At 36.9% G+C, this 24,849-nt stretch overlaps 2 protein-coding genes across 18 annotated transcripts in view; one reads left to right on the top strand and one right to left on the bottom strand.

Moving 5' to 3' along the window:
- Positions 1–20,712, bottom strand: part of tubgcp6 (tubulin gamma complex component 6) — a 41,248-nt gene extending 20,536 nt beyond the window's left edge. For both annotated transcript variants that reach the window (XM_069908839.1, XM_069908840.1), the window contains exons 1-9: positions 20,613–20,712; positions 16,979–17,798; positions 12,401–12,564; positions 9,253–9,463; positions 8,542–8,715; positions 6,516–6,637; positions 2,869–2,941; positions 238–347; positions 45–136 (exon numbers count right to left, since the gene is read on the bottom strand). In XM_069908839.1, coding sequence (XP_069764940.1) covers positions 45–136; positions 238–347; positions 2,869–2,941; positions 6,516–6,637; positions 8,542–8,715; positions 9,253–9,463; positions 12,401–12,564; positions 16,979–17,728 — 1,696 coding nt within the window. In that variant the 5' untranslated portion in view covers positions 17,729–17,798; positions 20,613–20,712. The remainder of the gene's footprint in view (positions 1–44; positions 137–237; positions 348–2,868; positions 2,942–6,515; positions 6,638–8,541; positions 8,716–9,252; positions 9,464–12,400; positions 12,565–16,978; positions 17,799–20,612) is intronic.
- Positions 20,713–20,774: 62 nt separating this feature from the next.
- hdac10 (histone deacetylase 10) overlaps positions 20,775–24,849 on the top strand; it is a 66,178-nt gene continuing 62,103 nt past the window's right edge. For all 16 annotated transcript variants that reach the window (XR_011347827.1, XR_011347825.1, XR_011347826.1 and 13 more), the window contains exons 1-2: positions 20,775–20,973; positions 24,011–24,077. Coding sequence is in view for 8 of the 16 variants with exons in the window: in XM_069907878.1 (XP_069763979.1) it covers positions 24,013–24,077 (65 nt within the window). In the remaining 8 variants the exon portion in view is untranslated. The remainder of the gene's footprint in view (positions 20,974–24,010; positions 24,078–24,849) is intronic.

Here is a 24,849-nt window from a genome sequence, read left to right as displayed (position 1 = left end):
GAGTTTGCTACATTATAGTCATTTTAGTTTGTTTCTCACCATACCTCTGAAATGGAGGTAATCTTCATTCACCTGGATCATGAATTCTCCATAGGCATCTCTACAAATACCACTGTAAACCCAGTCGTAGACAAACCTAAAAAGAAAATCCATTTATTATTGGAAAACAAAACAATAAGTAACTGAAGTACAAATTACATTAGGTAAATGTAAGAAATTTCAGTCGTCATTATTTACCGTGTATATGGTTCACAGCTGCTTTTCAAAAGAGAGAGCAACATTGGATAGTGTTCATTGCTGCAGTTATTCAAAGCTTCCTTATACAAATATGACAATAGTTTTACTCCCTGATAAAATAAATAGTAGAGAAATTAAAACTTTGAAGAAACTTATGGTAATAAAAAAAATGAATAGTTATACGATTGACATTTATCTCATGTTCATCAGTTTTCCAACATTAATAAAATTAACATTAATAAAATCCTACAATGGGAATGATCATTTGGTAAGATAATGGCTGCACTGATCAACAGACAAAAGCTCATCAGAACATAGACAGACAGGATGTGTAGCTAAAGTACAAGCTACTAGATAAAAGGGTGCATTTGTGTCTTTAGGTTTCTCTGTTCATACACACACTTGCCAATCGCAGTCTTCGAAATTTCAGATCCCACCAAGTTGTTGAGATGTGCCAGGTCCTAAGTTATTCATGTATCTTGTGAATGACAAGCATTATTGCAACACTTCCCAAATCTGTGACATCCAGCAAGAACAAAAGCTACCAATTTATGCAATCATTTGCAGACTTTCCTCCAAATCACGTGCTATCACCATTTGGAAATATATTATTCTTTCATTGTGGCTCTATCTAAATCCTGGAAGCCCTGAATCAACAGCATCATGGGATTTCTTAGAATCTGAGTCGAAATCATGGAGCACAGAAACAGACTCCAAGGCACACAGTCACATAATGTGACTGCATTTGGCTTATATCCCTCAAAACCTTTTCAATCCATGTATCCATCCAAATTTTATCCATTGTAATTGTAGCCTCTTCTGGTAGAGAGGACCATCTTCCTTCTCAGGGAACCTTTAATTTTCTTTCTCACCATAAATCAATGCCCTATAATTTTGGACCCCCAACTCTGGGAAAAGCCTGTGATTATTCACCTTATCAATGCTCATGGTTTTTGTACTTGAATTGTACGCCATTTCAATTAAATCCACCACCTATTAATTACACCAACTACATTCTCCTCCAAACCATTAATATTGATAAAAACAGTGGGTCCAGCATTGACCCCTGTAGCACACCACTGGTTACGTGTCACCAATTTGGAAAAGAAAAACAATCCTCTACTATCACCACCAAGCCAATTTTGTTCACAATTGGCTAGCTCACTCTGGATCTCATCTAATCTTCCGGATCAGCCTACGATGTGGTACCTGGTCAAGGACCTTGCTAAAATCCACAGAGATTCTTGCTCTCACCATTCCTCTCAGTCACCTCTTCAAAAAATTCCAATGAATTTGTGAGACATGATTTCCCACACACAACACTACGATACCTTTCTCTAATTGGTACTCGACTTGCCAAATGCAGGGAATCCTGTATCTCAGAATTCCCTCCAGTAACTTCAGGGGCTTGTCCTGGTGGCCCTTCTTAAATAACGTCACCACATTATCCATCCTCCAGTCTTCTCGTACCTCACCCATAGCTAACGATGAAGCAAATATCTCTGCCAGGGCTTCAGTCATTTATCTGACCTCATTTTCCAAAAAGTGGTTAAGTGTTGCTCCCTCAAGCTTGACAAATTCTACCTCATCCAAGCCCTCAACTCTATGGCAGTCCCAGACAATATTAGGAAGTTAAAATAATGTTATAACATTCCTATTATTCTCATAACTACAGACAGTAGAACTCTGATTTATCCAAAATCAAATTCCCCGAAATCCCCATTTATCCAACATCTTTTCAGAGCTGAAGGAACTGGGGAAGTCAGTTGCCCGCAGCAGCGGTGGACCTTGGGTTCCCGGTGGCAGTGGGGATCTCGGGCTCACGGCACGAGCGGGGCCTCGGTGGGGAGGTGTTGGTGATTGGTGGTAGCCAGCATTTTTTTTTTGGTGAGAATTAAACATTATTTTAATCCTTTAAAAGCCTTCCCTTGTTAATTGTAGTTGCTGTTTGAACACTGTTACAAGTGATTTGCTTTTGCTACTGGACTGTTTTTAAATAATGACCAGATCTCCGAAAAAAAACATTTATCTGAAGTAGGCCCGATCCCAACTATTTCGGATAATCAGATATGTATCGTTTTTACTCCTCTAATTCCTGATGATTATCAGGAGGCCAATGTTCAAGCACATCAAAGTGATCACTCCTTATTTCCAAGTTCCACACATATAGCCTCACAAGATGATGACCAAGTATTGCCATAATGTTCTCCCAAAATCATAAATACAACTCATATTCCTCTTTTCCCTCCACTTCTATCACACCTGTATCATATTTTCTGGCTGGAATCCTCAAGGTAGTAGCTCACCACTACATTCTCAAGGATAATTCTTAGTCTTGCCAGCAGATGCCACATCTCACAATAGGACTGAAAATAATTGCATTCCTCTCCAGAAAGGATAGCACAGCTGAAACAGAAAACTCCCCATCAGCACCATTTTTCACCACATTCACCAAGGATACGTGCAATTAGCCACGCGTCATACATCTGTACGTCTAACTGGGTCTCAGTCCTGCGTACGTAAGTATTGGAGGGAAATCAATGCATGTGGGAAATTATTTCAACCATGAAGGAAACATTTTTAGAAGAGAAAAACAACACGTGAGAGTGAAAAGAAAATCCTAATACTCACTGTGGGAAAAGATGAACTTCCTCGGTTTACTCCCAGCACACCCGATCCAATCCCACACAATTCAGATAAATATCTGCAAAGGATAGCTTTATTATTCACCATTATCCCCGTAACTATTTTATCTAAAGGAATTGCATTAAATTGTAAAGATCGTATGCAAATATTTTAAATTTTCAATGCAATGCCGAGAAATTATAAAAATATTTAATATGATTTAAATATTTCATTGTTCTGATATTGATTTAATTGCTTTCTTCCCCAATGTGAGTGTGCAATGCTCTTGCGCATTACCAATAACAACATTAATAATGGAAACACAACTGGTTACTCAGTTTCTCAGGCCTGCTCCATCACCCAATTTTATTACATTGGACAACGTAGATTCTTCTTCCTGAACACTTCTGGATATATTTTATCGACTTTGGGCTGATCATGAAAATCACCTTAAAATGTTCCTATCACATTCTATTTTTAGATGCAACTTATTTTTGTGATTTCCTATCATATTTTTTAAATGCTTCAAACATACAAAACCATGAATTTTAACATGGCATTGAAAATTCATTTTCTTGACTGCAATATTTGGAATCTCTCACAACTCCCTAAATTCCCTGCAGAAAGACATGATAGTATTCACATCCCATATTAACCGAGCGTCTAATCTTGTTACACTGGAAGTCTGACAGGGGTCCTTCTATTACAATAGATTAAGGTTATCAGTTTCTTTATTAAACTGGAGAAAATAAAATACACATCAAGAGGGTCCACCAGAATTTTTTTCGACAAATGACCACCCTTTACTTATTTTTTTTCTCTGAATTACGAGCATTTACGGAGACAGTTGTACCAGTACAATCAGTAATATTCGGATGATACTGTCAGCAAAAGTGCCAAGGTGATCAGGGAGCGGGGTGTCCTGGCATGTATCTGAAGGAGCATGTGAACTTTTATATGCCTGCTGGTTTTTCTGGTTTTTTTAAAGAAAGAAAGAAAGAAAATAGGAGAACAATGTACATCTGTATAATGTCTACAAAATTGTTTTTGATGCTCAATAAGTAATTTTGGGGAAAAAAAATAAATTTCTGTATTTGACTTGGACTCCCCCTGCTGATCTTGGTGCAGTCGGTAACAAAGGATATTGTGACCATGGAAAAGTGGTGTCAGGGCAACTGGAATCCACTAATGCCGGCCGACAATTGTTGAACACGGAGAGGCATCAAACGCGGATTACAAACAAAAACCAGCGGTTAAACATTCTTAGGTTAGATGAATTAGCATAATTTGTCAACATCTCTATGCAATTAAACATACTATATTCAATAAATGTTAATTAATGTTTTACCAACTTCCTACTGAAATTTTCTTTGTGTTCAGTTTGAAATTGTCTACCATAATCCCTTTTTTTCCAGGAAGCAAACCTCTTGAAAAAATTTGTTGTCCAGTGCTAATTGTCCAACATCGACCTCCACTCCTCACATGACCCACATTGGCAACATAATGGTTAATTTCGACCATAACAAAATACGAGTAGGTCACTTAACCCTCAAACGTATCCTGTCATTCGAAACAATTATGATTGAAGAGTCCCAAACATCATCTCCTCTTCTATGTCATGTCCCCACCACTCTCAATTCCTTGATCTTTTAAAAACCCACAATGATCTACCATCCACAGCTTTCCAGCAGCTCACATCCTCTCCAAGAAGTTCCGACACACCTAGGTTTTCAACTATATTCCCAAAAATTGTGAACACGCATCTTTGTTTGAAATGTTCCCATGTAAACATCTCAATGTCTACCCTCGGGACCTTGCAATTCTGAAGACTAGATTTAATTACCTTAGCTACTCATGATGTAGCAACCATCTCTTCCATGGAATTAGTCCAGTGACTTTCTTATAGACAGCCTCTGATGCCAGAATATCCTTTCCTTGGGAAAAGGACCAAAAATGTGCACAATTCTAAATTCCCAAACTCTCGCTAGGCCATTTACAATCCTGCAGTACTGACCTAATTTTTTTTTTCATTCAGCCAAGGGACATCCAGATTCCTCTATAATTTACTCAACTGCAAGCTTTCTTCGTTATTTGCTATTTTATTGCGTTGGGATTCAAAACACCATACATTTAAAAATTCTATTAACTGATTATTCTGGAAAGCCTTGAACTCAAGAAGAAGAGACTCAATTTCAAATCCCATGCAATTTAAATTCATATAATTAAGTAGTATAAATAATAAAAACATGAAATTACAGGATTCTCATAAAATATTATCAGGATCAATCTACCATTTTCACTGGACGTACGTGTCCTCACAAACAAAAACAACCCAATTGTCTTTTCATCACTTTTTGAAATTGTTTAAGAATACAGTACAACTCCGATTATCTGAAATTGGATTATGCAAAATCCTCATTGATCAAAAAAAATTTTGGACTCGGAAATGACGTCAGTTTGCCTCCAAAAAATTTCAGAACAATGAGGATATCCAAAACAATCAGAAATCGTTAATTTTCCAAAATATTTTTGGAGCCAAAATGACAGGTTGAAAAAAAAATACACCGACATGAAATTAGAACGATTATCCTTGTTTCAGGTAACTTCCTCCCCCCCCTTTCTATTTCTTCTTTACCTACCTGTATTGACTTTTCTCTCCAACTCTCCCTCTCAAACTGCATGCCACTGTCTCCCAACCGCAAGCAATCGGAAGAATGCCTTGTCTCAGAGTCATCAAGAAGAGCGGCCTCCCGGGCAGGAGTGGGGACCTCGGACTCCCGGAAAGGAGCAGGGCCCTCAACGGGGAAGTGTCGGGAATCGGTGGTGGTGGTTGGGAGGGAGCGTTTGCGCAGATAAAGACTGTTCTGTCTCAGACTCCATCATCCAGAACCAGGACACAAAGCCGGAACAGCCACTGCCAGTACAAGCCCACGGGGAGACAGAAGCCCTTCAACTCACTAGTGAATGTTCCACCAGCCCGGGAAGCCTCCCTGGGGATTGGCAGCAGCAGTGGGGACGTGTCAGAGATTCGGCGGCGGCCAGCATTCTTTTGGTGAGAATTAAATATTACTGTATTTTAATGCTTGAAAAGCCTTCCCTTGTTTGTTGTTTAAATATTGCTACTGGTCTGTTTTTAAAAAATGACCAGTTATCTGAAAAATTCAGTCATCTGAAATAGGTCCGGCCCCAACCATTTTGGATAATCATAGAGTTCTACTGTACATTCAATTCAAGATTATTTCAAAGCAAGGTGGTGTAAATTCATGGTGTTCAAGACAATAAATTTGAATGTCAAGTAATTTTATGACCCAGTTCTCATTAAAAAATCAGATATCTATGGAACAAATGCTGGTGTATATTACATTTTTCATTGAACAATGTTTTTAAGCATATGATATGGTCTAGACATTTTTAAAGCAAAGCTGCCTCTTTACAAGTATTGCAGTAACAATTCTGGACTTTAGAAATGATAGGAAGATTCTGGGATACAAGTGATTGATTATATTTTAACATTTGAGTTTCTTGAAATTTATATTTTAATCCAAACTGAAATGATCAAATATGAATAAAATAGAATATTCCTGATTTTAATCTAATTGAAAACAAACAAACAAGGCAAATTACAAAAAAAAACACAAAAAAGATATATTGACCTTAGTTGCCGCCCAAGTTTCCTGAACAGAAAAACAATTGGCAAAAGGCTCAATGAGGGAGGTGTTGACAACACACAAGCTCTGTAGTATTGCAGGTATTTCCTCAGGCCACTTGTAAAAGCCTAGTTTAAAAAAAAAGAGCAAAAATTTCTCTTTTATTTGCACTTCTAACTTTTACTGATATTTTATTTTTGATAATAGTTACTGTACAACTTGTTCTATCTTGTGAAAATTAAGACTGGAATGGTACGAATTCCTGAAAAATAATTATCAAGATCCAACTTTCTTTTTAAAACTTGTATTCTACATGCAGTTGCAACGATGAATGACACTGGCAAATTATAAATTTAAATGTAGACAAACAACATGGTAACAGGCCATTTCAGCCCATGAGTCCATGCCACCCAATTTGCACCCCATTAACCTACACCCCTGGTACGTTTTGAATGGTAGGAGCCCCAGGAGAAACAGACACAGGGAGAACACACAAACTCCTTACAGACAAACGGGGTTTCATACCCTGGTCTGGTCCTTATCGCTGGCGCTGTAAAGGTGTGGCATTAATAGTGCCACCCATGGTCCATAGATTTCTAGGTTTTAATGATTCAAGCACTCATCCAAATATTCCTTGATTCTTGTGAGAGTACCTGCCTCCAGCACCTCTACTCCATGTAGTCCAGATTGCAGCAACCCTCTAGGTAAAATAAATTCTTCTACTCTCCTTGTTGACATCACCTTAAACTTATGCCCTCTAGTTTTAGAAATCTCATCATGGGGAAAATGTTCTCGTTACCTACTATGTCTATGCCCTTCATAACTCTATGTACTTCTATCAAGTCCTCTACTCCAAGCCTATTCAATTTCTCCCCCTATCCTAGTGAATCTCTGCACCTTCACCAGTGGACTTGCTTCCAGTGCTTGCCTATATGTAAATAACTATAGAATATACCAGAGGATTCATCTCCTTAAACAAAAGATGGAGTGGAAACAATTAAAACCATAATCCTGGCCACAATTCTTCAATAACAAGACCCATCAACTCCAAAAGACCTTTAATTTTAATTTAGACATACAGCACAATAACAGGCCATTTCGGCCCACGAGTCTGTGCCTCCCAATTTACACCCAATTAACCTACACTTAACATTTCAAATGGTAGGAGAAAATCAGAGCCCCCAGTGGAAAACCCACGCAAACACAGAGAGAACATACAAATTCTTTACAGACAGCGCAGGATTCGAACACAAGTCCCAATTGCTGGCGCTGTAAAGGCATTGAGCTAACCTCTACGCCAACTGTACCACTGCTATAACAAGATCTTTTAAAAAGCAGTGTAATCTCACTCAGTTTGAACAAATAGATTCTTCCTGAAAAACTAAACTGCAAAGATTATTTGTTTCAAATTCAAAATATCATTCATCAATTTTTTTTTGTGTAATTAAAGCTATTGCCAAAAATCATGCCAATCGGCTTAAACAATGTGAACTTCATTGTGGACTTTTATGGTCATATAAGAGATGCCAATTTAACATAAAATTTTATCCCAGGATGTTATATGGAATAATCAGTATTTCTACCAAGAATCTAAATTTCTAATTGCGAAAGAGAGATAACTACATGGAATCAGGTCCTCAGACCACCAGATCTTACCAACCATCATTTTCACTAATCCTACATTAATCCCATTTTGTATTCTACCCACATTCCCACCCACTCTCCCCGGATTCTACCACTCACCTACACAGTGGGGACAATTTATAGTGTCCAATTAACTTACCAACCCATACGTCTTTGGGACGTGGGAAAAAACAGAGCATCCCCAATGCAAACCCATGTGGTCACAGAGAAAACATGCAAACTCCACATCGACAGTACTCAAGACCAGGATTTAGCCTGAATCTATCTCTGGCACTGTGAAGCAATGGCTCTACTAGTTGCATGATTGTATTGCTATTTCATCGAAAAGACTCTGAAATGCTTTTGGTGAACATGACAAAAGGAGAATAAATTAAAAGCTGATTGTAACCTGGAATACGAGCCCTTTATTATGGGTGGAGTCAAGTACTGGCTGAAGAGAGAAGTGGCTAAGGCGAGTGTAATGTGTTCCATTTTCAGCTAGTTCAGAGAGGAGGTTATACATACTCTCGGGGGATGTTCCTGAAATATACACCCCTTGCTTGACGACAAATGCCTGGAGAGACTGAAAAGAGAATAACTAGTACAATAAAACACAGAAATAATTCATATGCAGCTTTAGCTTGTAGATAATGTTCTACACTAATTGAAGGATGAAACTACACCCAAATTATAGATGAGGCAGATAAAATTGTGAAAAATTAATATTTAAATATAAATTGCAATAATTTATGTACATCCATTGGTATATTTATTTCTGGTGAAGAAACAGCTAAAGCTACAGAAACATTTTTTATATTTTTTAAACTTTTAAAATATTCCATTAAATAATGTCTAATAAATGCTTCATTTTATACCTCTTCTTCATTTCTCCAAGTTAAGGGAGCAATTGGTTTTTGCAGTCCAATCCATTGAATAAATGGGTGGATAGACAACAAGATCCAGGAGAGCAAGATCAGAGATCTCAGGAACTTGAGGTAAATTACAAAGCTCCATTAACGGTGTAGGTTAGATGATTCTGTCCGTTGAAATATTTTCACAATACCACAACTTGGAAAATTAATTTGAATCCAACAGGACATTTCACCACAAAACATTTTACCTGATTCAGTAAGAAGGTCATTGATGCCACACCAATTAGAACATTCAGGACATCTTTGACTAATTCAGATTCTTTCTGAAGTACAACTGGTGTTGGTTGCAACAGTGTGCCACTGATCAGCTGCAGCTCACCAATATGCAATTGGTAGAATTTATCAAAAGCTTCTCGGCCTGCTTCCGTGAGATACGGTTCCTCTTTTTTACCTGGAGGACTACAAGAGAATCAGTCAAACATCATCTCAATTAAATTGTGAGAAAAATTAATTGAACCTTTCTCAAATCAGCATTTGCATCTATGGTCATTTGCATCATAACTTTTCTGTGTAAATGTACATGAGACCAAACCACTCATTAAAAGAAAGATAATCTGCATAACCAGTAACTTGCATTATTAAATACTACAATATGGAGGTCAGTTTCAAGTTTCAAATAAAACTGAACAGAAAAAACAAGCATTCGATATTATTTGACATCACCTTTCTTGACTGAGTATTCCCAAAGTGTTGGAAATAAAAATTCTCACTTCCAATTGCTTAATGCATCAAACGATAAATACTAAATTGTATGTCTAATTACTTGACATTCTCATTCATCTCATTCTCAATGCACATATTCAGCAATTGGTCCAATGTTTTAGCTTTTCTTTACAAAAGAAAAAACACATTCTACCAAAGAAGAACAGTGGCAGGAGTCAACATTTGCTGCAGTCATTAAATATAATGCTGTAGTTCTGTGACCAGCACTGAGGCTCACCCGGATATAAAACCAGACATTAGGAAAGCTTTCCTTGATTAAAGCACAGGGGTGTACCAACAGGGCAGAAGCAACTTGATTATAATCTTGACAGCTTTTCTGCTTAAATTCAAGCCCAGATTTTTCAACTGAAAACTCAAGCCTAAAATGTAATGCACGTCCTGAGCAGAATGCCTTTTTTTTAAAAGACGCAATGCTATTAAGAAGATGGGCTGAGCACATTGCTCATGTACTAAATAATCTCTGTCAAGAGCCAAAGCTGTTAACATAATTGGAACATTTAGAAAGTAGAAGTGTTATCCTAAAGATTTTTTTTCCCTGAAACAATGCCAATTAATAATATATTTAACACTTCATGTATTTGAAACATTTTCTGAGAAGTCTGAAGGGGGCAAGGCTACTGGGTGCGCAAAATTATCAAGGATCCATTCCACCCTGCACGCAGCATCTTTCATCAGCTTCCGATAATAAAGAGATACCCAAGTATCAGAGCCAGTACCACCAGGCTGAGCAACAGCTTTTTCCCATGGGTAGTGAGAACGCTGAATGACCAAAGGATCTGCTCATACTAACCATCCGAGATTCTCACATTCATGAAACAACATTTATTTTTTATTTGTATATATGAATACCTGTTCTTGTTTTACACGTGTATTGTTTGTCTGTATGTGTGTTATGTCTGCGGGTTTTGCGCTGAGGTCTGGAGAATGTTTCATCAGGTTATACTTGTGCAATCCAATGACAATAAATGTGACTTAACATCAGTAATAAAAAAAAACCCAGAAAATGCCATTTAAGTTGCAATATTCTTGACAATATTCTTTAGAAGCAGAAAATGGTGCTGTTTTGGAGTAAAAATCACAGTATCTGTCGAGAGATGCTGATGGCCAAGTACGACAAAAAAAATTCTTGCCACAAGGGGAATTGCAGATGTTACGGGTTATATTATATGTTACATATATTAATATGTCTTTAAAAGATTATGGGAGGTACAAATGGATTGAACCCCAGGCTCAAAGGCTGATAAGATCTTTCAAATATTGGGTTTGGAGCCCTGCAAGTTCTGGTTTTGCAAACAGGGAGAGAAAAAACAAACAGGATTTCTCAGAGAGAGAGAGAGAGAGAGAGAGAGAGAGAGAGAGCTGCAGTGGCTTTTGGAGGCTGCAACATGGCAAGCTGGCAGCTCGTTGAAACCCCTTTTTGAAGACGGGATGGGACTTCGGAGTTCAGCCTGTTGAAAACCCTTGTAGTCCTTACAAGAGGGAATGGCTGGCTAGAGTGTTTCTCCTGAAGTATTAAATTCAATCAGGCATTTGATAAATCTCCTTGCCAGTTAGTAGTTCAGGAGAACAGCACAAAAGTTAAGGCAAGTAATCACAAGAGAGATATAAATAGTAGGATCCTTTGAAAAGTTTGGAAGAGTGGGATCTGCCTCATGTGGAGTAGAAAGGCTTGGCTCTAGTAGCTTGATTCCATAAACCTTTCTAAATATCCAGGCTTTTACAAAGTTCATAAGCAAATGCCTTGATGATATTTAAACAAGTTATCTCTATCGTAATCAAACAGGTACACCAAAAAGCTTAATAAATTAATTGATTGGTATCTAAAAGATAAATTGTCTTTGCCTTTAGAATATAAATGAATTATGATCTTGATTCAATTTAGTTTGGACTCCAAATGTCTCAGACTTTGATGAGGGAAGTTACAATGAATAATTAGAGTATAGAATTAAAATAAAAATCAACACAAGTAGAAAAATTCAAATCTTTGAAGTGGCGCACATCACTCTATTGCATCACATAGTGGTCAAGGGAATTTCCAACAAATAACTCTTAAGCTCATTGTGGCTCAGAATTAACTGAGTAAAGTTGCAGACGTTATTTTTGTTTTACATACAATCTTTGAAAAAGTAGCTGGAGCTCAAGTCCGACAACAGATTGCACACATTTCTTCCAGTGATTTGTTTTTTCATTTACATTTATTCATTCATGAGATATGAACATTATTGACAATGCAAGCGTTTATGATCCATCCATTAAAAGTCAATCACGTTCTGTTTCAAATGAGGCGAGAATGGCAAATTTAGTTCAACATCTTGTCTTAATGACAAAAGAGCAACTTCATCTTTATTTTCACCAAAACTAGCCTTTTTATGGGACAAAAAAATCCAGGTTTATTTGTGCAGTAGCTGGGAGAATCTCTTGGACTTCCAACATAGTTCCACTGAATGACAGAACCACTGTTAATTCTGGAATATTCTCTCTCATCTCAACTGATAAACCTCAATTCAGTGTTGTGAATATTTATGTGGATGCCACAAAAATTTGTTTAATTAAATTCCAATATACAAAAACATAGAAACAACTATGAATAAAATCAACTTATCTTTCACTTACCAGCCAATTAATTCCCAACATCTATACTTGCTGGGTTCGTAGGAAAGCACTGCATTCCACAGATCAATGTCAGGAGATGAACTGGGCTCTGACTGCGAATCTGGAGTAAGATTGGATGCCGACTGAAATCCTTCATCTTCTGACTGGTCAATGCTTTGAGGAACCTGCGTAAATTCATACTATTATAATCTTAGAAAAATAAATTACACTGCATATATGCTGTTACAATAATGGTTAAAAGGGTTTTTTAATTAGCCATTCTCAAAACAAGCAAAATCCACAGTGATTATGAGGAAATCCCCTGCTTTCAATTACATATGGCTTTTTAATCCCCCACTCTATTTGAATAAAGATACTGAAAATATACAATTATGGTAAACATCAGTCAAGTGATAGAGACTTCTTCATATTCTCAATACATTCCAAGGGATTTTCCAGGAAACTGAGTTTTTCTGATGTGTGATCATTGCTACAAATGAAACCATGATTACCAACTTGAGTATTGTTCGGAAAATACAGAATAAAGAATATTTCCTATCAATTAAAAAATAACTAAATGATGAAAATATAAATGTTAAACCTGAACAAGGACAAAGTCTACCAACTGAAATATTCGATCTAAATTAATAATAAATAATGATTTATTTTTTTTAAACATCATTTTCATGCAAATCAGACTTTTTTCTAATTGCAGCTCATTCAAATAAGACTGTGAAAGTATTAAAAAATTTTACAGAAACTGGCCAAATTAACAATTCCCATATTTCAAATTCATACTTTAGCTCTCTCCCTCAAGTAAATTTGCATAAAAATTATTGATGACAATAATGAAAGAAGAAAATCTACATTTAATATTCTCAAAATCTTCCTGGAATTTGTATTGAAAATGTTATATGGAAATCTACTGTAATCTCATGATGTTCAAACTAAACGTAAAATACTAATAAAATTCTATTTTGGGCAAGAATTTTGTTATTTATCAAATTTTTATTTTAAATTCTTACTGGAATGCATGGATTTGTATTTAGTTTGATGCAACTTGTACCAACTTTAGATACTCAACAATATTTCAATATCATTTTCCTAACATCATCCAGGTATAAAGGGGAGTAACCACAACTGCACAATATGCTCATGTTGGTTACATTTCCCACATTCAATCAAGACACATAGACATTAACCTGTAGTCCTAATTTTTTTTAAAAAAACCACAAGCTGCTGAGTATTTCTAGCATTTTAATTATTATTTCAGATTTCCAGCAATATTTTGATTTTACATTATAGATTTTCAACATGGGTGGATTTCTCTTAATGGGCATGGTAGTGCCTTTCTTAATGTTTTTAATATGGCTTCAATACATTATATTACAAACTGAACAGCTTCCAATGACCACATTCTGAAACCAGAAAGACCATGGGCATCAATGTCAGTCAGAAATAGGCTCCCCCTATTTTCAGGCATTAGGTCTGCATCCTTCTATATCATGTCTATTTACATGGCTGTTGAAATGTCTCTTAAATGTGGTGATTCTGAACATTTAATTAATCAATCTAAGCAGCGTTATTACGAGTTGGGTGAGAGAGCACATAAGGTACCTGCATGGCAGTTAAAGACAGAACAGGTTTCACGGATTATTAATGCTGTTAAAAAGAATTAAATAGTTACCTATAAACCTCAGGAAATTAATGACCAGTTTTATTCATTTTATCAATTATATACTTCTGAGGGGAAACAAGATAGTGGTGTTATTGAATCTTATTTATCTAAATTAACGTTACCAGCATTAAAGGAGGAAAATGTTGTGGAATTGGAAGCTCCATTTACAGAATTTGAGATTAAGGAAGCTATACAGGAGATGCCAAATGGAAAGTCACCGGGGGACAATGGATTTTCTGTGGAATTTTACAAAATTTTTTATGAAGATTTATTCTGTGTTTGAGGATGTATTACAACAAGTAACTGAAGAGCATGACATACCGGAATCTTGCTCCAGTGCTCTAATTACTGTAATTCTGAAAAAAGATGAAGATCCATTGCAAGTGTCTTCATATAGACCTATTTCTCTACTGAATGTAGACTATAAAATTATAGCAAAAGTGTTAGCAAATCGACTTGCTAAGTATTTACCTAAATTGATACATACTGACCAAACAGGTTTTATTAAGAATAGAAACGCATCAAATAATATCCTTCAATTGATTACTTTGGTCAATGCATATCGACAGCAGCCATTTGGTTGCGCTTGATGAAGAAAAAGCCTTTGACAGGGTTGAATGGGAATTTTTATTTAAGGTGTTGGAGAAGTTTAAATTTGGCCCTTTTTTTATTGGTTGGGTTAAAGCTTTATGTACAAATCCGATTGCCAGGTTGGTGACAAATGGTCAAGTTTCATTACCGTTCAAATTGACGCGTTCAACTCGACAAGGGTGTCCATTGTCAACAGCCTTCTTTGCATTGGCTATTGAACCGTTAGCTCAAACAATAAGACAGAATGAACAGATAAGAGGGATGTGACTTATGGATGAAGAATATAAGATTAACTTATTTGCAGATGATGTTTTGATATATTTGACAGACCCAGAACGATCATTGCCGCATCTGCAGGAATGTTTATTGCAATATGGAACATTATCTGGATATAAGGTTAATTACGATAAGCGTGAAATTTTGCCAGTTGGAGAAGGAGATTATTCAGAATATAAAGATATTATAAAATTGAAATGGTCTGATAAAATTAAATATTTAGGAATTGTAAATGCTGATCATCAATCTTTATACAAGTTAAATTATGTTCCTTTACTAAAAAAGGTTAAAGCAGATTTAATTAAATGGAAAGATCTCCCGTTAACTTTAATCGGTCGAGTTAATTGTATAGAAAGATGAATATTTTTCCTCGAATTCAATATTTATTTCAATCAATACCGTGTCCTCTTTCAAAGGGATTTTTTTCAGGATTTAAATAAAGCCATGAGAGAATTTTTATGGAAAGGTAAATTATCGCGGGTAGCATTATATAAACTTAATTGGAAGTATATGTTAGGTGGGGTTCAATTACCTCATTTTCAAAATTATTATGAAGCAGCCCAGTTGAAATTTATTAGTAGATTGATGGATTTGGACCAATCCCCAAGTTGGGCGGAAGTTGAGATGGCTTGCGTTTCTGAAATTGAGGTGCATCAATTTATATATATATATTGATGGAACATAAATTTGTTGCGGGAATATAATATGCCGATATTAAAGCATTTATTAAAGGTGTGGACTAAAAGAAATAAGATTTTAGGATCAAAAGGTAAATTGTCAATTTTAACTCCATTATATAATAATCAGCTTATTCCTTTTTCAATATTTAATAATTATTTAAAGAGTTGGGATTTTAAGGGTATAAAGACATTGCAGGATTGTTTTGTAGGACAATTTTTTTCCTTTAATCAATTGAGGGAATGTTTTGATATTGCTGAAAATTCTTTGTTTATTATCAACTTCGTGCTTTGGTGAAAGTCATGTATGGTATTGTCGGAATTTGAATCTTTAGATTTCTTCTATACCAAAAAAGGGATATATTTCTGTTATGTATCAAGTGTTACAAGACAATATGAATAAACCAGAATGGGAGAAGTCTAAGCTTAAGTGGGAAAATGACTTAGCTTTTGTTTTTCCTAAAGATTATTGGGTAGATATGTGCTACAACAGTGTAACTAAATTGACAAATATCAATTATAATTTTTTACATCAGTTATATTTAACTCCAGAGAAATTGAAAAAATATGGTTTTAGTAACTCGGATTCTTGTTCTAGATGTGGTGTATGTACTGGTACTTTTTTTACATGCTGTTTGGTCTTGTGTTTATGTACAACCATTTTGGGAAGAAATTAGGTTAATTTTGGAAAAATTATATAACATTAAGTTACCATTGGATCCATCTATCTTTTTTAATGGGTTACATGGTTCCTTTAAAGGGATGAGGGCGAGATAAATTTCAAATTGCATTTTTATGTTTAGTACTGTCTATAGCTCGAAAATGTGTAACAAGTACATGGAAAGATAACACAGTGATTAATATAACGCGATGGCATAATGAATTGAAAGCTTGCATTGTTATGGAAAAAATTACATATAATTTGCATGATAATTATTCTTTTATCGTCAATAAGTGGTTACCGTATTTGTAATATGTGCATTTAGATGTACTTTGATGTATTATATACTTTTCCTTTTTTCTTATAGCTCTCCTTAAGAGAGCTGGCTGATAGGGTGGGAGGGGTATATTTTTTTACTCTTTTTTTTGGGTTTTTTCTTTGTGTTTATGTTTTTAATTTTTTATATATATATAAAATTACTTATATTGGATTGTATATTGTTTTTCTATTAACGATTTTCTTAAATAAATAGTTTTCCAAAAAAAATGTGGTGATTCTATTTGTCTATGGCAGTGAGTTCCCAATTTGAACCAACCTCTCTTTCAAAACAAAACTCTCCTTAAATCCCATTTAAAATTCGTCCTTCTTACTTGAAAGCTATATCCTCATTTTTGATCCCCTGACATCTGGAATGTTATGTGTTGGCTTTTACTTACCCTAATTTTAAGTCCAGTCATATCCACGTTATCTGGCACTGCAGGCAAATCCAACTTAATTTCCATTTCACAAGTACGACTATGTACCAATGCACCAAAGAGTGATACTCGTGTTTCTTTCTCATATTTATCACCAGCTAAGTAATTATGGGAGAATAGTCCAATACAGGGTAATCCAGTTCCGGGTTTGGCATCCATTAACTGAAGGGTATGCTGTACATTATCATGAAATTCCAAGTCCTCAGTGGAAATTAAGGACAACAGGCCTGATTCAAACAGGCTTACATCATAGTAATCATAGCCCTGAAATTTTACATTTCTTCCAACAAATTTATTGTTCAAGAAATAATCCCTTTTCTGTGGTTGAAGTTGAAAAGTTCCAGTCCCTGCAAGCTCAATTAAAAGTTCCAAAACAGAGTTCAGATCAGTTTGTGACATGCATGTTGACTTTTCTATTTTCTCTGTCAGCTCTTCCAAATGATCAGCTTCCATACTCATCCCAGCCACCCTCAAATTGAAGGACAACATCAAGATTTTGTTTTTCACGGGCAACTTACTGACATCAGACTGAGATTTTGTTGTTGCTTCATCGCGAAAAAGATTTGTAAACAGTGTATCGTAAGCTACCCTTTTCAATTTTTCCTTGAATTGTGTTCTGTTCAGCCGCCTTTTTCCCAAATAACACTTCCATGATAAGCCCATCATGTGGGCTTCGCAAAGATCTCCAAATAATTGTGTAATGCTAGCCATTGATATTCCAGATCAGTCCAACATTTCAAGTACTATATGTTAAAAATGAATTTTTTGGCAGCTTTGGTGCCTATGAAGAGAAAAGAAACATTTTTTTTTCAAGAATGTATTGCAACATCTCAATTTTAAAACATTGCTGCATTCATATTTTTAAGCTTTATTTAACCATTTCCCTCCTAGCCAAACAGAAACATACAAAAAAATCAAAGAGGCAAGAGCAACCAAAAATAAGCAAATTCCCCCACTCCCCAAAAATTCTCCTGAAAAAAATTACATTCACAATCAAGCTCCGAGAAAACTCTGGCATCTGTATGGCTTACAATAAACAATATTGATAAAACAGAATCAGGTCGACTAATTTTTTTTTAACTTCTGAACATAGGATATGAAGATTTTTTTTGTTGTTTTTATTTATAAGGTCTATATTATTCCACAGCAAGTACAACGGCTTATCAGCCATTAACCATGTAGAAATTTTGAAAACCTTATTCTGAAGTATGACACAGTCAATACATTAAAATGAATAACAGGAATTCTTCCATAAAAGTACAATCTGAAAGTTGAACATATTGATAATAATCTCATTTCATGCTCAGTCAACTTGCAAAACAATAACAAAATGCAACATCTCTCAGATAAATAGTCCTGTTAATTATTGCTCTGGTGTAAGTGCATCTCTTCAAAATACTAAACTAAATCATCAACAGAACAGTGGAAATAATGTTTAAGCTACATCAATCTAAAGTCAAATCATTTCATGACAAAGTTCTGTCTAGTTCTAATGAATAAATGCAAGGAATAAATTCAAGTAATTCAAGATTGGGTAGTTTGATGTCCCGAAATAAACTGAGTTGTGATGAAAAAAAAACTAGTGAAATTTAAGATTATTAAAAGATTTGAAAAGAAGTCAAGGTAATATTTAAAATGAAGAACATTAGAACCATGAAATGTACTACTGAATAGAGTAATGGTTAAGAAAAGCCTGCAACTTATTGAGAAAAGATCCTCCAATGGGTGAGTATAGATTCCTTGAGGAAATTTGCAGAAAAAAATCTGCTCATCCAAATTTATTTTTGTGAAAAACTCTCTCTTTAATATTCCCAATATCCCATCCAAGTAGTAAATAGGTCAGAGCCTGTTTAGTCATCAAGATCAGATGAATTTCATACTAGTATGGATGTAATCTAGGTCATTAAGTATAAACAGTACTACTTATCTCCAGCTAAGCGCTCTTATTGTTTGAAACAATGAACTGCACTGGTTGGTATTTTAAAATATATTCCTCTAATTACAATATAAGTTAATTAACAACTCAATAAAAATTTGCAGGTTTGGTAAATGAATGTAACTGGCAAGGCCAACATTTACTGCCATCTCAAACTGCAGAACATTCGTGGATCTTGGTGAAGTTGGGGGGGGGGGGAAGATTATGTCACATTCCAATGTTGTGACTTTCAATGTCAATGTCATCTCTGATAGTAACTTTTTTATTCCATTCACCTCAACTGTCATAGCCTGGTAACTTGAAATGAATGAGTTCATTGTTGTATGTACAATGTTCAGCCACAAAGAACATTTTAATCTGTGACAGTTTATGGGATACACAAAACACACCAGCACAAAATAAGGGGTGAAATGTAATTGTAGTAAATGCACCCAAAAAAAATGTTGGAGAAATGCAGCAACTTCACCTTGATACAAAGTCAAGGATGAAGATGCCACAAAGAGAAAAAGAGATAATAAATATTAAAGGAAGAAGGAAATTATTTTCAGTTGGGCAGTAATACAAAAAAAAGTTGTGTCAGTATATTTTTTTCCTCAGTGCAAGGGGGAAATCAAAAGAGAGCAGCATAGGATCTTGAGAATTAATCATCATTTACTTGAATGAGCTAATGGAAGGCAAATTGATGCTCCTAGGAGATTTAATGTCAGGATCAGAAAGGATGCAAAACCCTGGGTGGGAGTATGGAAAGTTAATCTGATTGGAGACTAAGTGCTTGGAGTGCAGTTTTGTTAAAACATTCTGTGTCATCAGAGAAACATGCAGAAGACCTCAAGGCTCACGACAGTATCAATGAGGTCTTCTGCTATTTACAAAGTAGGGAATTAAGGGATATGGGGAAAAGGTAGGTCGGTGGAGATGAACCTATCAGAACTTTTCCTTAATGACTTGATTGTTTTATTGTCATCAATAGAGGTTGAGCAAATGTAGGTTCTTGGGAGTCACTATCTTGGAAGATCTTTCCTGGAACCAACACACCAATGGCATCATGAAGAAAGCCTCTACTTCCTCAGGAGTTTGCGGAGGAGCTAGTGGAGTTGTTCAAGTGAACCGGTACGGACTTGAAGGGCCGACGTGGCCTGTTTCCGTGCTGGAAACGGTTATATGATTAAATGGGTTGCAAAAGCACATTGCAGTAACGGCCCTTCTCTTTGCTCGTTTATAAAGCAGGAAACAGGGGGCTCATTGAAGGAAGAGATGCCACTATTCCTGAAAGCAACCACCTGCATAGCAGCAGATTAATAAAGTGAGCTGGGGGGCAACGTTACGTCCCTATCCGCATTCGACACCAATAACCACACTCGCTGCTGGTAGTTCAATCCTTTCTAAAACTGCTTTAGACCAGCCAAACCACAAGCCCCAACTGACATTGACGGCCATATCCGGGTGACACAGTTTACCGACGTTCAGAAGGGGGGGGCCCAACCCCAAACGGGCGAAGGGAAGCCATTCAGCCCATCGCCTCGGTGCCCGGACGCAGCCCACTGGGATTTGCATTGAGACAAAAGTGCCCAGACCCGTCACGGCACAAGGTGGCAGTCAGTCTGGACAAAGCCAGACCGACCCTTCAGGCGCCATCCTCCCTCGCCAGCACCCGCTCACCTTCCTCAGCACCATGCCCACCACGCCGGGGACCCCGGGCAACCGCGGAGAGGGGAAGGCGGGGCAACCCGCGGCGCGCTGCCTCCCGATTGGTCGCGGCGGAAAGGACGTCTGGTTGGCTCTGCTGTCAATCGCGGTCCGCTTCCGCCGGCGAGGTTGCGTTGAACCGGAAGCTGCGGCGTCCTGGGGCTTGCGCTGGTTGACTTGCCGCTGAGGAGGCCCCTGAGGGATGGAGGAGAGGTTGATCCGGTTCGAGCCAACTCCTGATCCCGTGAGCTCCGACTTCAGGAGAGGAAGGGAGGATTTAAAGCTGTCCCGGGCCTGCATTCAGTGAAATTCCATCCAGGATCAAAACACAGAAGTGAGACAAGAGCGGCTACTTATTATGAGAAGTAAAATGAAATGCTCCAAGGAGCAAAGGGATATAACCAACTCTGCGCCTGGGCCCTTTGTCCTATAAGGCAGGCGCCTGAAAAACAAGGTGGATCATGGTGGGAAGGCAGAAGAGAAAAAAGATGAGAAGTGAAAGAGGGTAGGGAGCCGGAGCAAGAAATAGGGGTAAAAAGAGACATAGGGAAGGGGCCTAATAAAATCTGGAGAACTCAACATTAATTCTGTATGGTTGGAGAGGGCCTAGACAGAATATTATTAATTTTTTTTAATGTACATGTACACCATGGTAACTGACCCTTGTGGCCCACGAGCCTGCACTGCCCTAATGTCCCGATTAACCTACAACCCTCATACATTTTGAAAGGTGGGAGGAAACTGGAGTGCCTGTAGGAAACCCATGCTATCACAGAGAGAACATACAAACTCATTACAGACAGTGCCAGATTTGAACCTGGGTTGCTGGCGCTCTAATAGCATTGCACTAACGCTGCCCTATGTTGTTCCTCCAATTTACAATTGGCTTCAGTTTGTTAGTGCATGAGGCCATGGACCGACGTGTTGGTGTGGGAATGGGGTTTGCAATGAAATGGTTGGCCACTGGAAGGTCCCGGTTACTGCAGAGGACAGAGTGAAGGTGCTCAACGAATTAATCTCCCAGTCTGGGCCCATAAATTGGTGAGAGCAGAGGTGAGGGTGCAAATGTAGCAATTCCTGCAATCACAGGGGTACACCAAGGGGGGGGGGGGGGTGCGACAGAGTTGGAGGGAGTGGTCCTGCGAAAAGTGGAGAGGGGAAGATGTACCGTATGTGGTGGTGGGATCATGTAGGTGCCAGATAATCTGTTGGCTGTGGAGGCTGGCGGGGTGGTAGGTGAGGACAAGTGGGATCCTATCCTTGCTGTATCTATGGGCAGAGATAGGCCACGGCAGATGTGCAGGAAATAGAGGAGATGTGGGTAAGAGCTGATGATAGCAGTAGAGGGGAAGTCATCTTTTTTGAAGAGGGAGGACACCTTGCTTGTTCTGGAATAAAAGACCTCATCCTGGGAGCAGATGTGATAGAGAAGGTTGATTTGAGAGAAACTCTCTTAATTATTATTACTCCTTTTATTCCTCTTGGAGTTAATGCACTGTGAAGATTGTATTTGTTGTGCAGATACAATCAACTGTGAATCAAGAGGGACCTCTGGCAATAATACTGATCTTGCTAAGATTAATCTGCATATATAAATGGCTTTCTCTAAAGTTGCAGAATTTTCTTAAAACTTAATTTCAGTTCTAATATGTAGGTATGCAGGTTTAGTTTAATATTTTATTTAAAATTATCTCACTCTTTCCTCAATTTGATAAAAAAATTGAAATATTTGTAATATTCTCTTTAAAACACCTTGAATTCAATGCTCCATAGACTAAAGCTAACAGTTCAGAATATCCCACTAATGATCAAACTGAGAAAAATAGCTCAGTTTAGTTTTTAATGTTCATATAGGTAGTGTTTCCCCATCCACATATAGATTGAAAAATTTTTAAAAAAAACATCAGCATAACGCATGTATAAATTATTGGGAACATGAGAGACAATCGGTATTTGAATAGAATGCATCAATCCTCAGAATATTGTGGTTCCGTGGGACATTCAATATCCCACACTATTTCCCAAACTTACTGAGTAGTTTCAGTATTATGTTTTTTAATGTTCGATGTTTATGTCTTTATGAACTTGACCTCATAATAGTATTAATGGTGGGCACAATCTACCATGTAGTTGGCATACAATGCACAAATATTCAAGTAAAAACACAATACTGGAGAAACTCAGCAGGTCAATCATTGTCCTTTGTATAGCAAAGATAAAGGTACATGACCAACGTTTCTGGCTTAAGCCCTTCATCAAGACATGGGAAAATGTCAACAGATGTTCGGGTGCCTGCCAACATTTTTCCATACCTTAATGAAGGGCTCAAGCCCAAAATGTTGGTTATGCACCTTTATCTTTGCTATATGAAGTTTCCTCCCACAGTTCAAAATGTACCGGGGGTGTAGGTTAATGGGGAGTAAATTGGTTGGCACAGACCCATAGTTCGAAATGGCCTGTTACCATGCTGTATGTCGAAATCTTTTTAAAAATTAAAATACACTGACCTGCTGAGTTTCTCCAGTATTGTGTTTTTAAGTCCGCAGACTTTTTCTGTTTTACTTCTGCACAAATATTCAATTTGTGATGAATGGAGAGAAAGCACAGGATGAACTGTTGTTCCTGACATGGTTAGGTTGCTTGAAGAGAGGTGGTAAAACATTAAATAAGTATAAGGGAATTGTTGCTGTTAATTAAAAGGTTGGTTTATGCAAGTTAGTCGAGGTTATTTTGTCACATCTATTGAAGGAGGTCTTTGTCATGCAAGTTGCATTATTTCATTTGAAATTGGTGGCAGAAGAATAAAACATGTTAGTGACAAGGTCAGTTCAGTATTGTGCCAATAAAGCTGAAATGAGTAGAGAGGTTTAAAAAAATTACAAAACAATTCCAGAACAACAAGGGGCTGGTAGTGGGAAACTGAGGAACAACGCCAAGCCTGCCTCAAGAGTCTGTCGAAGAACAAGCAAGACTCCAAGCAATGCGAACAAAAGCCACCAGCTTAAGGGCAGCACCATTTTCTGGTACAAAGAATAAATATATTTATGCAGAACTACCATGAAGATTTTGGGGTATTTTGTTTCAACCACGTAGTCAACGATTGAGTGTTTTATTTCCCGGGAAACGCTGGATATCCTGCTAGTTTTGAATATTTTAACTCTAGCTGAGATATTTAAGGAGTCTTATTCTTTCCTTCCCCAAAATTTGGTTAAGTTTGAAAAATTATCTTCCAGCTTAACTAGTGAAGTATCAAAATGCTAAAAATGTTGCTATTTTCAATTCAATTTCAATTGTTTTAAATATTTTAAAGTTAAATGTGGTTTACTTTGAATATGAATAACCCCTGGCTATTTATGCATTTTTTTTTCAAGCAATGGCCTCAGGAACTGGATTGGTCTACAATGAGCAAATGATGAGCTATAATCTGCTGTGGGATTTGTAAGTTTCATACGTTATGCCTCAACTCATCTGCTGCTGAACCCCTATCAATGCCTTTGTTACCTAATCATTTGATTATTTCAACAGTCTCCGCCTTTGTTACCTAATCATTTGATTATTTCAACAGTATCCAGGCCGGTCTTCCACATTCTTTGTTTGCTGACTTTAAATTTATACCAGGTTAAGATTTTAAAATCTTCAACCTTCCTTAGCTCAGTAGTACCTTCCAGCTCTACAATGCTTCTTCCAGTTCTTGACCTTGCTCTTGAACATTGCCAAAACAGTTAATGTGAAATTGGTAGTTGCTTTTAGTAAACAGGAGCTCTGAACCACCTCTCTCCACTGCTTTAAAGTAGTCCAAGCTATCTATCTCTTAATAAACTTATAGATATCAGTTCAAATTCAAATTGTTCATGACTTAGATGATTTGGTCAATTCTAATTTTCCACTGAAAACATGTTAATCACTATTGATAGTTCAAGGCATTTACTGAGCATCTCATTCAATTCTATTATTGTTTTTTTCTGTCCATAGATACTGTTTGATATGTTGTGTACTATGAGCATTCTCTATTATTTAAGATTTCCCGTTTACTATGTTCTATTGTCTCAGTTCCAACATAGCCTCCCCCGTCCCTCACTATCGTTCTCTCACCTGCTCTCATTTCACCTCCTCTGAACAGATCAGTATTGTTTCTCAGCTCAGTGGTGTTTCTGTTAATTAAAAGGAGACAATTTAAACTCACTGGGGCACTGTAAAAATATAATTTTGA

This window comes from Narcine bancroftii, chromosome 13 (genome assembly GCF_036971445.1).
Source record: "Narcine bancroftii isolate sNarBan1 chromosome 13, sNarBan1.hap1, whole genome shotgun sequence".
Taxonomy (NCBI): Eukaryota; Metazoa; Chordata; class Chondrichthyes; order Torpediniformes; family Narcinidae; genus Narcine; species Narcine bancroftii.
The sequence above is the reverse complement of the archived record's forward strand: the minus strand, read 5'-3'. Positions and strand labels throughout refer to the sequence as shown.